The 12,847-nt window shown below is 39.6% G+C and overlaps 1 protein-coding gene across 11 annotated transcripts in view; it reads left to right on the plus strand.

Annotated features, from left to right (window-relative positions):
• LOC145346825 (focal adhesion kinase 1) overlaps positions 1-12,847 on the plus strand; it is a 572,567-nt gene that overhangs the window by 314,939 nt on the left and 244,781 nt on the right. For all 11 annotated transcript variants that reach the window (XM_080194620.1, XM_080194613.1, XM_080194612.1 and 8 more), the window contains one exon: positions 5,701-5,755. In XM_080194620.1, the coding sequence (XP_080050746.1) occupies positions 5,701-5,755 (55 nt within the window). The remainder of the gene's footprint in view (positions 1-5,700; positions 5,756-12,847) is intronic.

Below are 12,847 nucleotides of genomic sequence, written 5' to 3' on the forward strand. Positions count from 1 at the left end.
GTATTTAATCATACATTGTGCATGAGTGCATTTCCTGAGGGTTTTAATGAACTAACTGGTCAAAGACTGAGATTTTAGTGATTCAAGACTTGAAAACTTGCACCAGTGCTGTGTATTAATAAGGTATTTCAAAGAATGATAATTTACAAAGTCATTCTTTTTTAAAAAGTGTTTTGGAGAAGGAAATGACAGACGTTCTAAACAGCAATGAAAAATATAAGGTTTTGAAGCTGTATGACTGTCGTACATGGTGCATTAGAAGCAAGTTTAAATGTAACTTTGGAGCATTGAGAATATTTCAGGTAGAATTATTGTTGGACATAGAATGTTTCTTTTCTGAGAAATTACTTAACTGAACACTGGGAAGACTGAAGCCTTTGTCTTTTCTCCTCACTATAAATTCTGCTCCTGAGCTATCAACTCCATCTCTTTCCCTGGCAGCTGTTATGACTGAACTAGACTGTTTTTTCAACCTGGCTATCATACTTAACCCAGAGATGAGCTTCTAACCACATCTGCATTATCACTAAGACCATCAATATCCATCTCCATTATATCACTTCCATCCTGCCCTCATCTCAACTCATTTGTTGCTGAACCCTCACCCATGCCTCTGTTACCTCCACAATTGTCTGTTCCAAGTCAACCTTCCACACTCTACTCTCTATAAACTCAGTCATCCAAAATTCAGCTGCCTGAACCCTTAGTCATGCCAAGTTCATACGTGTATCACAATTTTACTCACTGATAACTGGATCAGTTAATTCCTGATTAATCTATGCCTCCATTTTAAAATGTTCATCCTTGTTTTCAAATCCCACTGTGGCTTTGTATTTCCCTAAATTTGTAATCCCACACTCCTTCAAACTATCTATGCACCTCTAATTTTGGCCTATTAAACATTCCTGATTTTAATTGGTCCATCATTAGTTGGCCATGTTTCAGCTGTCAAGGCTCCGTGCTTTGGAACTCAGCATCCTGCTGATGTTTCTTCCTGTTGTTTAGATTTATAAAAAGGTGAGGACTTGCATTTTTTTTAGTGCTCTATTAAACTTTCAGAAATGTTCTGAAGAGCTTCATATGCAGTAAATTAATTTTGATTTCACGACATTTGAAGTCAAAGCAACAAGTCAAAAAGATGACTCCATCAACACTGCAGCACTTCTTCAGTGCTGGGTATGTGTAGGTGCAGATTTGATGCTCAACTCCTGGAGTGGATTGCTGACTTGGAGACAGGGCTGTTACCAATAAAACCCAGTTGACCAGGTCAAGAGTCACTGTATTGTATAAGCTAGGAAGTTAAGTAAAGGGAGAGCAAAAAGTGTTAAATACTTAGTTTTATTATTAATGATTAAAGTTTGCTTGTGTTATCCATAAACATTAACTTGTAACGTAAACCCATTTGGGCAACAAGTGCAGTTGGAACAATCCAGCAAAACTGAAGAGATTAATTTTGCACAATGAGTGGTTCAGATATGGAATACATTGCCTCATAGCGTGGTGGGAACAGTTTCAGTCGTCTACTCAGAAGGGAATTGGATAGATACTTGAAGGAGAAAAAAATGCATGGCTGTGGGGAAAGAGTGGGATGAAGTGGATTGCTGACTCAGTGGGCCAAATAGTCTCTTCTGTGCTGTATTATTGTGCAATCATTGACGCACTGCCTGAAAAGGTGGAGGTGGATCCAATTGTGGTTTTCAAAAGGGAATTGGAGAAGCATCTGAAGGGAAAAGAATTGCAGAGATACTGGAAAAAGGGAAGTGGGATTAACTGACACAGGTTTGTTGGACTTCTAGGATTCCATTCTATGTGGAAGTAAGAGTTTTCAACCCAAAAACATATTTTCAGAGTTACTTTGTAAGTCAAAGAAATTGTTTTCTATGTGACTCCAGGTTCACTGCATAAACTTTCAGGTTGTATAGTTGTCATTATGCAATCACACCAGAATTACATTTTTTTGGCAATCATTTTGTCAGTGTACGTTGTCCAGATGAACTGTATCCAAACTATGTGCCTTTAGACCTTTTTCCTTTGAACCTTTTATGGTCTCTGCTTTAATTGACAACTCAATTTCCTCTGTAAAACAAGGTTTTTCTGCTTTGGTTCATGCATTTAATTATATTTGTACCCCTGGTTTTAGGTTCCTCCAGTGCTATCTACTATCTACCTACTTAGTCTGATTTATTCATAATTTTAAATATTTTAGAACATAAGAACATAAGAAATAGGAGCAGGAATAGGCCATCTAGCCCTTCGAGCCTGCCCCGCCATTCAATAAGATCATGGCTGATCTGTCGTGGCTCAGTTCCACTTTCCCGCCCTCTCCCCATAACCCTTAATCCCCTCTCTTATCAAAAACCCATCAACCCGCGTCTTAAAAATATTTAGCAAGGCAGCCTCCACCACTTCAACGGGCAGAGAATTCCAGAGATTCACCACCCTTTGAGTGAAGAAGTTCCTCCTCAACTCCGTTCTCAACCGCCCCCCCTTTATCTTGAGGCTGTGCCCCCTAGTCCTACTGTCCTTTCTGAGCGGGAAGAGTCTCTCCACCTCTATCCTATCCATCCCATTCATCATCTTATACGTCTCAATGAGATCTCCCCTCATTCTTCTAAACTCTAACGAGTACAAGCCTAGTTTATTCAGCCTCTCCTCATAGCTCAACCCCCTCAACTCCGGCATCAGCCTAGTAAACCTCTTCTGCACTCCCTCCAAGGCCAAAATATCTTTGCGCAGGTGCGGCGCCCAAAACTGCACACAGTACTCCAGCTGCGGCCTCACCAATGCCCTATACAGCCCTATATGCCCTATATTTTTATCAAATAATCTCATATTCTCTCCCCAAACAGCCCCAATTTTCCAATATGTTATTCCTGTTTGATTCCTGATTTAAATTTACTTCAACAGTTTTATAATTAACAGAACAAATATACCATAACATTTTCTGGTCTTGAAATATGCATGGTTAGTGTAAAAGGATTGCATAGAACTTTAGGCTAAAATGCTCCTCTAACGTGTCGATCCTGGAATTGTAAAATTCTACAAAAACTTAGAGCACATAAAGAGACCATTCAGCCCATCATGCTTTTGCTGGCTGTCTGAATAAACAATTTTGCTTATTGCAGATCTCATTTTCTTTGGAACCCTGTAAGGACCTCACTCTTCAAGAACATGCATAAATCCCTGTGAAAATGATTCATGGAATCAGCTTTCACCACCTTTTCAAATAGTGTTTCAGAGTAATCTCCCATGTGAAACTTACGGATATACAAATTAGGAGCAGGAGTAGTCCGTATGGCATCTTAAGCCTACTCTGCCATTTAATAAGGTCATAGCTAATCTGATTGTGATGTCTAATTTCCTGTCTTTCTCCTATACCACCTAACTTTCTTGTCAGCCAAGAATCTAACTCTGACTTTAAGATAATCAATGCCCTGCCTCTGCTATAATCAATGCCCTGCCTCTGCTGTTCTCTGGGGAAAAGAATTCCATGACTAACGACCTTAATGAAATTAATAAGAAAAACACTCCCCTCATCTCCATTCCATATGAGAGACCATTATTTTTAAACTGTGTCACCTAGTTCTGGTCTCCCATTGGGGGAAAGAAACATCCTTGTCAAGCCTCTCAGGATGTTGTACATTTCAATAAGATCGCTTCAAGTCCTTCTAAACACCAATGGATACAGACTCAATGTTTCCTCAAAGGAAAACCCCTAATCCTTGCAATTAGTCCTCTGCACTGCTTGCAATGCAGTCATGCCCTTTCTTAAATAATGAGACCAAAACTGCTCACAATACTGAGATGTGATCTCGTTAGTCCTTTGTACAACTTTAGCAAAACTACCATTTCCCTTCCAATAAGCAACAATATCCCATTTGCCTTTCTAATCACCTGCTGTACCTGTGTGCTAACTTCTGTGATTCATTTAACAGAACACTCAGATTGCTCTGTACTAGATTTCTGGAAAATCTTTCAATTTAAATAATATGCTGTTTTACTATTCTTCTTGTTAAAGAGAGCATTTCCCACATTATATTTCACATGCCAACTTTTTGCCCACTCACTTAACCTATCTGTATTCCTTTGCAAACTCCTATATGTTCTCTTCACAGATTACCTTCCCAATTTATTTTTGTGTCATCTGCAATTTGGCAACCATGCATTTGGTTTCTTCCTCCAAGTTATCGCCTGTGATGCAGTTGATCAGCGAGTTCCGTTGTTAACCGAAACGTTGGTGGTTCAAGACCATCCGGGGTTGGAGCTTTCGCTGTTTTCCTTTGTGACTTTTAAGGGATGTTTTGACAAGTACATGAATAGGATGGGAATAGAGGGTTATGGTCCCTGGAAGGGTAGGGGTTTTATTTCAGTTGGGCAGCATGGCCGTTGCATGCTTGGAGGGCTGAAGGGCCTGTTCCTGTGCTGTAATTTTCTTTGTTTTATTAGTTGAAACTAATTGGTTGAAAATAGTTGAAACCCCAGCATGATCCTTGTGACAATTCAGTTCATTACAATGGACAACCTGAAAATATTCCATTTAGCCCTACCACCTGTTTCCTGTTAATTTACCAATCCTCTTTCCAGGTTAATATGTTGCCCCCTACACCATGAGCGCTTTCTTTGTGTTTTAACCTTTGATGTGACACTTTGTCAAATGCCTTCTGGAAGTATAAATGCACCACATTTGTAGGTTCCACTTGATCTGTGTTGCTTGTTACTTCCTCAAAGAACTCAAAAATATTAGTCAAACATGACTTCCCTTTTATAAAACCGTGTTGACTCTGCCAGATTGTATTAAGATTTCTATATGACCTGCTGTAACCTGCTCAATAATAGATTCCAGCCTTTTCCCTACGACCAATGTTAAACTAACTGGCCTGCAGTTTCCTGCATTCTGTCTGTCCCTCCTTTCTTAAACAGAGGATTAAATTCGCTACCTGTGTCCCTTCTAGAATCAAGCAAATTTTGGAAAGATCCCTTTGTTTATCTGTTCTTGTCAAGATTGTGCCAATTGTCATCTTTCTGTATTTCTCCTGTCAAAGTGCAACAATTTGCATACCTCTGCATTGAACTCCATCTGCTTCAGCCCATTTTACCATCCTCTCTGTTGTCTTGAAATCTGCAATTATCATTCTGTTCACTGCCTGCTTTGTTGCCATGTTTGGTATCAACTGCAAACTTCATAATGCTGCTCCCTACATCTGTGTATATGTTATTCATAAAAGATTTAAAGGTGTAATGGACCCAAAACTGATTCTTGAGCAATATTGCTCTAAACTACTTTCCAGCCTGTAAAGCATGCAACAGCCCCACTGTCTGCTTTTTGTCACTGAGAAATTCGTCATCATAATGCTACATTTCACTTAATTCTATGGACTTCCTTTGCCGCAGCAAGCAATCTTATGAACAGGGATATTTGGTTACAAATGCTTTACAGCTGAGTATGAATGATAACCCTTCCTGTGAACTGTAGGACCACATCTGATGCTTTCATTGTTCCATGCAACGTGTGAAAGAATACATGCAGTTCATGTACAAAAAGGAATGTTTCGTGTTATTGGCATAGTGTACATAAAAAACCTAAACTTCAATTTCGAAGATCGTGGAATAAGATATTTCAACACCTATTTTTGTTATTGGTCAGTAAATAGGGACTTCAAAATTGTACTAAGAATTAAATACACATTTTATTTTTAACAGGAAGGATGTTGGTTTGAAGAGATTCTTTCCCAAGAGCCTGTTGGATTCAGTGAAGGTAAGGCTTTTTGGATTAAAGTCTTAAGTGCAATTTCTCTTCTTGGTAGAGTCTATGCAACATCATAATTTAATGTTCATAATTGTGTATAATGTTTATGGATTGAAAGGAGTTGAAAATTCAAAAGAGGAAATGAAATATCCCAATGAAAATTTGGAATTCAACATTTGGCCAAGATGTGCAAGAGACTATTGTCAAAAAGCTGCTTCTCTGGTGGATGTGTTCTTCTGGCTGAGCTGAGAATTAGTAGTTTTTACTCTGCTCTTATTCATGATAGTTCAGTTGTATCGAAAAATAAAAGATTTGTTACTGACATGATGCTGAGAAATATGAAACAAGGAAATTGGTAGCATTTTCAGAATTTGGAACAAATGAGCAAATCAGTGGTTTCCATACATCGTACCAATTGCAACAGATAGACTTGCAATTTACTTCCATGGCTCTGCTAATATTGCTGTATTTCTAGTGGCATCAAAGTGCAAGGTTAGATTCAGCTGACTTGCTCCCAATTTCTCCTCAATCCCTGTTGGGAAACATATGGCTTCTCTTACTCACCAACAGTGGAATTCTTGGCATTGGTAATTCAGTATGGGACTTGCGTAAAATGTTATGTACAGCATGTTATACTTGTCATGTATAGTCCGTATTATAGCTAATATTTCTTCTGATGGTATCACAATTTGTTTTGGCTTCTTAAAAAAGACTTTTGTTTTTTTACAAGTATATTGTTTTCATTAGGAAATTAAAATGATAGATTTTTTTGACTGATGTCAGCTTTTAAGTTCTTAACGAATGAGAAAAATAGAGCCAATGTTTTTTATTCGAAATAATTTTGGTATATATACATTCATGCATAGATATAATTCAGTTCCCATTTGAAGTCATAAATTTTGACATAAATTTTATATTTGTTTATTACTCCACATTTCTTAAAGAAACTGGCTCTGTCAACTTATCATGCTGTAATTACACACTTCCAACACTGGTGATTATGCACTGCCTCCACGAGAAGAATAGTGTAATTACAACGTGGCAAGTAAGCAGTTTCTATTATAAATGCAAATTTATAATAGGAAAAAAAGGTCGGAAGTGCTGATATGGATTGTAGATATGATCTTACTGTAAAAGATTTGAGAGTTTATCAATCATCAGTTGTTTCCCTCCATGGAAATCTCCTTTGAGAATGTCCGACAGAGATGACACTTCAGATGTATTTCATTGGTTAGGAAGTGCGATGGGAATATATTGAAGTGGTGAAAGGCAGTGCAACAGGCTAGAATACTTAAAAGAAAAACACTGTGGACACTGGAATCTGAAACAAAAACAGGAAAGTCTCAGCAGGTCTGACAGTGTCTGTGGAGAGAGAATAGAGCCAACGTTTCGAGTCAGGATGAGATGTTTTCTCATTAGAGAAATAACTGCTCATTAAAGGGATTCAGTTGATTTGAAGGATACAATTTACAGGCCTTGAAAAATAGTACATTTCCTAACAATCAAAATTCTGCCTAGATAAAACAATTTTATATTTAGCGAGTTATCTTAAGTAGGTGCACTAATAGAACAGTACATGTCATATTACTTATGCGTACAGGTGTAGAACTGTAAAGAAAATATAAAACTGACTAAAACTGCACTGAATTCACCTAATTTAATGAAATCCAGACACTGCATTTGAGGATTTAGTTTTGATTTCACCTGTTAACTGTCGTGATATAATTCTGAGTCTGCTGCACAGAATGGGAATTTGTGATTTTAGAAAGTCAGAACTGAAGAAATCTTATAAACAGCTAACTGTATGGATAGAATAGAAATGATGCCATGAATATTTTTTAAAATGTGCATTATCTGTGTTATATATAGATGCAATTAGTGAATCATGGGATGTGGGCAGCACTGCCAAGGCCCACATTTATTACCTATTCCTAATTGCAAGCGATAAGGTGATGATTAAGTTGCCTTATTGAAGCATTACAGCCTATGTGGTTTTTGATTTCATTGTGATGAGAAAATGGTGAAATATGTCCACAGTCAGTGAGACTTGGAGAGGATTTCGCAGGTTGCATATTCCCATGTTTTTGACCAAATAGGTGATAGAGGTTATGAGTTTAGAAGCTGATGTTGAAGGAGCATTGATGAGTTGCTGCAGAGCATCATCTTAGATAGTACACGTTGCTGCCATCATATGCAGTAATGGAGAGAGTGAACGTTTAAGTGCTGGATGGGAAACTGTTCAAGTGCTCTATCTTGGATGGTGTCAGAAATCTTAGAGGATGGTTGGAGCTGCACTCATCGAGGCATGTGAAAATGTTTGCTGACATTCCTGATTTGTGCCTTTAGTGCTAGCAAGGCTTTGGGAGTCAGGAGATATGTTACTCGCAGAATTCCTAATCCCTTATCTCTCGTAGCTCCAGTTGGTTCAGTCAGTGGTGACCCGAGAATGTTAATGGTGTGGCATGTTACAGGGAAGTGACTAGTCCCTCTGTCAGTGGGGATATATAGCTTCGTGCTTTTATCATTCAACTGTTACTTGAAACTTATCAGCTTTGTTGCAAGCCATCATACACTACTGCATTATCTGCAGGACTATGAATTCATCTGAACATAATCCCTGTACTAGAGAAAGGCCAGACAACATGCTTTAATGACAATCATCTGGTGACCCTGACATCCATTATTATGAAGTGCATTGAAAGATTAATCACGGCAGCCTCCCAGATTCTCTAGATCCACTACAGTTCGCCCTTTGCAGGAACAGGTCCACAGCAGATGCCATCTCCCTGGCCCTACACTCAATTCTGGAACACGTGTCAGACCCCTTATTTATTGACTACAGCTCAACCTTCAACACTATTATCCCTATGAAACTCACCTCCAAACTCCGTGGCTCCTCCCTGTGGGATTAGATCCTAGACTTCCTAACCCACAGACTACAATCAGTAAGATAGGCAACAGCACCTCCTGCACGATCATCCTCAACACCAATGCCCCACAAGGCTGTGTCCTCAGTCACTTGCTATACTTTTATACACCTATGATGTGTGGCCAAATTCCCCTCCAATTCGATTTTCAAGTTTGCTGACGACACCACCATACCGGGTCAGATCTCAAGTAATGACAAGACAGTACGGGAATGAGATAGAGAGAATCCGGTGAGTTGGTGGAGCAACAATAATCTCTCCCTCAGTTTCAACAAAACGAAGGTGATTGTCATCGACTTCAGGAAGTGTAGCGGAGGACATGCCCTTGTCTACGTAAACAGAGATGAAGTGGAAATAGTCGAGAGCTTCAAGTTTCACGGTGTTCAGATTACCAACAACCTGTCCTGGTCCCAACATGCCAATGCGGGAGTTACAAAAGCCCACCATCACTTCAAAGCGAATTTAGTATGTCTGCTACGACTCTAACCAACTTCTACAGATGCACCATAGAAAGCATTCTTTCTGGTTGTATCACAGCTTGGTATGGCTCCTGCTCTATCCAAGACTGCAAGAAGTTACAAAGGATCGTGTGAACAAAACCCAGTCCATCACGCAAACCAGGCTCCCATTCATTGATTCTGTCTACACTTCCACTGCATCGGAAAAGCAGCCAGCATAATCAAGGACCCTACGCACCCTGGACGTACACTCTTCCATCAGGAAAAAGATACAGAAGTCTGAGTTCACGTGCCAACTGACTAAAGAACAGCTTCTTCCCTGCTGCCCTCAGACTTTTTAAATGGACATACCTCGTATTAAGTTGATTTTTTTCCACACTCTAGCTATGACTGTAACACTACATTCTACATCCATTCCTTTCCTTTCTTTCTCTAAGTGTAGTATACCATGCAAGAAATAATACTTCTCACTGTATACTAATATATGTGACAATAAATAAACTAGGCTTGTACTCGTTAGAGTTTAGAAGAATGAGGGGAGATCTCATTGAGACGTATAAGATGATGAATGGAATGGATAGGATAGAGGTGGAGAGACTCTTCCCGCTCAGAAAGGACAGTAGGACTAGGGGGCACAGCCTCAAGATAAAGGTGGGGGGGCGGTTTAGAATGGAGTTGAGGAGGAACTTTTTCACTCGAAGGGTGGTGAATCTCTGGAATTCTCTGCCTGTTGAAGTGGTGGAGGCTGCCTCGCTAAATATTTTTAAGACGCGGGTTGATGGGTTTTTGATAAGCGAGGGGATTAAGGGTTATGGGGAGAGGGCGGGAATGTGGAACTGAGCCACGACAGATCAGCCATGATCTTATTGAATGGCAGGGCAGGCTCGAAGGGCTAGATGGCCTACTCCTGCTCCTATTTCTTATGTTCTTATGTTCTTAAATCAAATCAAAAATGTGGAGTCATCAATGAATGTCCTCCCTTCTGATCTAATGATGGAGGGCAGGTCATTGATGAAACAGCTGAAGATTATTGGGCCTTGGGTACCATCCTGAAGAACCCTTGCAACAAAGACTGGGGCTGAGATGCTTGGTCACCAACAACCATACCAGTTTTCATTTTATACTTTGCACGACTCAACCAGCGAAGAGATTTCCCTCTGTCATATTGACTTCAGTTTTACCAGGGCTCCTTGCTGCTGCACTGAGTTAAATACTGCCTAGGTGTTGGACAGTCACCCATGCCTCACTTCTGGAATTTAGCTATTTCATTCATGTTTGGACCAATGCTCTAGTAAATTTGAAGTCAAGTGGTCGGGGCAGAATCCAAAATGAGCATCAAAAAGTATGTCATTGGTGAGTAAGTGCTGCTTGGTAGCACTGTCAACAAGACCTTCCATCATTTTGCCAGTGATTCAGATGTGCTGGGTTCTGTGGTCCTTGAGATGCGAATGCTTGCTGGGCCTCCAACTGTTAATTTAGTTGTTTAACTGTCCACACCATTTATCACTGAATGTGATCGCACTGCAGCAATTTGAATTGACTTGTTGTTTGCGAGATCACTTGACTCTCTCTATTGCCTACTCCTTCAGCTGTTGACCATGCATATAGTCCTGTGGTGTAAATTCACCAGGTTGGCACCTCAGTTGCAGGTATGCCTGGTGCTGCTGCTAACATGCTGTCCTGCACTTTGCATTGAAATCAGGCTAGTCGCCTGGCTTGATGGGAATCATAAAACGAAGGATATGCCAGATTATTATTTTGCTACTGATCCACTGGACCTCATGGGTGCCCACTTTTGATCTATTATTGGAATGTTAAAACAGGAGTAAAGACATAAAAGCATCAGCCACATAAATACTGTGATAACGAGAGTAAGGTGAAGGCTGGGAATTCTGTGTAATTCACCTCATGACTCATCAAAGCCTGTCCACCATCCACAAGGCACACGTCAGAAATGCTTGACTGAGTGTAGCTCCAACAACAATCAAGAAACATGACACCATTCAGAACAAAGCAGATTCCGTGTTTGGCACTCCATCCACGCAATAAACTTTCACTCCACCACCACCGAAGCATAGTACAATGTGTATCATCTGCAGGATGCACTTCAGCACCTCAATAAGCCTCCTTTGACAGCATCTTTCAAACCTCTGATCTCTACCACCAAGGAGGGCAGGCACATGAAAAGATCACCAACTGCAAGGTACACACCATCCTGACTTGAAACCATATTGCAATTTCTTCTTTGTCGTTGGAACTCCATTTTCTAACTGCATTGTCCTTGTACCTACACCACAAGGAATGTAGCAGTTCAAGAAGGTGGCTCACTTTCAACCACAAATGCTGGCCTTGCACCTCATGAAAGAATTAAAAAAGGCATTTCATTTATTGAGCCTTTTGTTTCATTCAATGAGATCATGGATGATGTGTGAACTTCCTGCCTTTGCCCCATATCCCTTAATACGATCAATCTTAGATTTAAAATTAGAAGCTGATCTATATTGTGGAGTTTATACCAAACAAGACTGAGAAGGAAGTAGTAGTTGTTGTGTATCAATCCAGACATAACAGATGAGTAAAGGAATAAGTCAATATCCTTTCTATGAACCTCCTAGTAATTCACAGTCTCCCAAATTAATAGAAATCAACAGTTACTATTTGATAAATGATCAAAAAAAAGTGAATTAGTGAAGTGCTAATTGTGGTAAGCGATTAAGATATATTTGTTGAAATGCAATGCAGTGTGTCAAAAATCCGACTTTTAACTAAAAATATCTGATTTGCTGTAAATTATATTTTATCCTGTTGAAAAACCTGTTCAGGTACCATGGGTGTTTGTTGTTGTTTAATTGTAATACTGTAGAATGTCAATTCTACCACTTCCCACAGATGTTTAACAGCAAAAACTGCATATATTATCATCAGTAATGGATATTTGTAGGCAGAATGAGTTAACACTTGCAAATAGATCAGATTGTTAAACAGCATCAAAATGAGCTGTGAAAATGAGCAGTTTCACTTTGGAATGGAGCTTCAATTAATCCGCACTACTATATTGTAGAACAGAGGAGGACAACCAAATTTAAAACTTGTAATCTTTAGTTACTGAAACAATCATTACAAATCAAGTTAATTGACAGTCACATTCAGCCTTTAGGAATTTAGCCAATTCTCAATCTACTGCAGAAGATTACTACTAATGCCATCAGGCTATCTTGTAGAAAAGCCTCTTATAAAAAGCTTTCCCAAAGACCAGTTGACAGAGGCAATCAGGTTACCCTAATCCATGAATCTGTTGACAGCCTTTCAACTCTTCCATCATCACCTCTCTGCAATACTCTTATGTCCCGTCCTTGACCTCTTTGTCCTTGCAAATTACCATCCGATCTCCAACCCCCCTTTTTTTCTTTAAAATCCTTAAACATGTTGTCACCTCCAAAATCCACCTATCCCTCAACTTGATCTTTGAACATGATGTGTGGAGATGCCGGCATTGGATTGGAGTGGGCACAGTAAGAAGTCTCACAGTACCAGGTTAAAGTCCAACAGGTTTATTTGGTAGCACGAGCTTTCGGAGCTTCATCATGTGATGAAGGAGCAGTGCTCCCATAGCTCGTGCTGCCAAATAAGCCTGTTGGACTTCAACCTGGTATTGTGAGATTTCTTACTGTGACCTGTAGTAAAGTTTTCTCTCTGCCACAGTACTAAAATAAGCC

The sequence above is a fragment of the Carcharhinus amblyrhynchos genome, chromosome 8, assembly GCF_965287045.1.
Source record: "Carcharhinus amblyrhynchos chromosome 8, sCarAmb.v2.hapA, whole genome shotgun sequence".
Classification (NCBI taxonomy): Eukaryota; Metazoa; Chordata; class Chondrichthyes; order Carcharhiniformes; family Carcharhinidae; genus Carcharhinus; species Carcharhinus amblyrhynchos.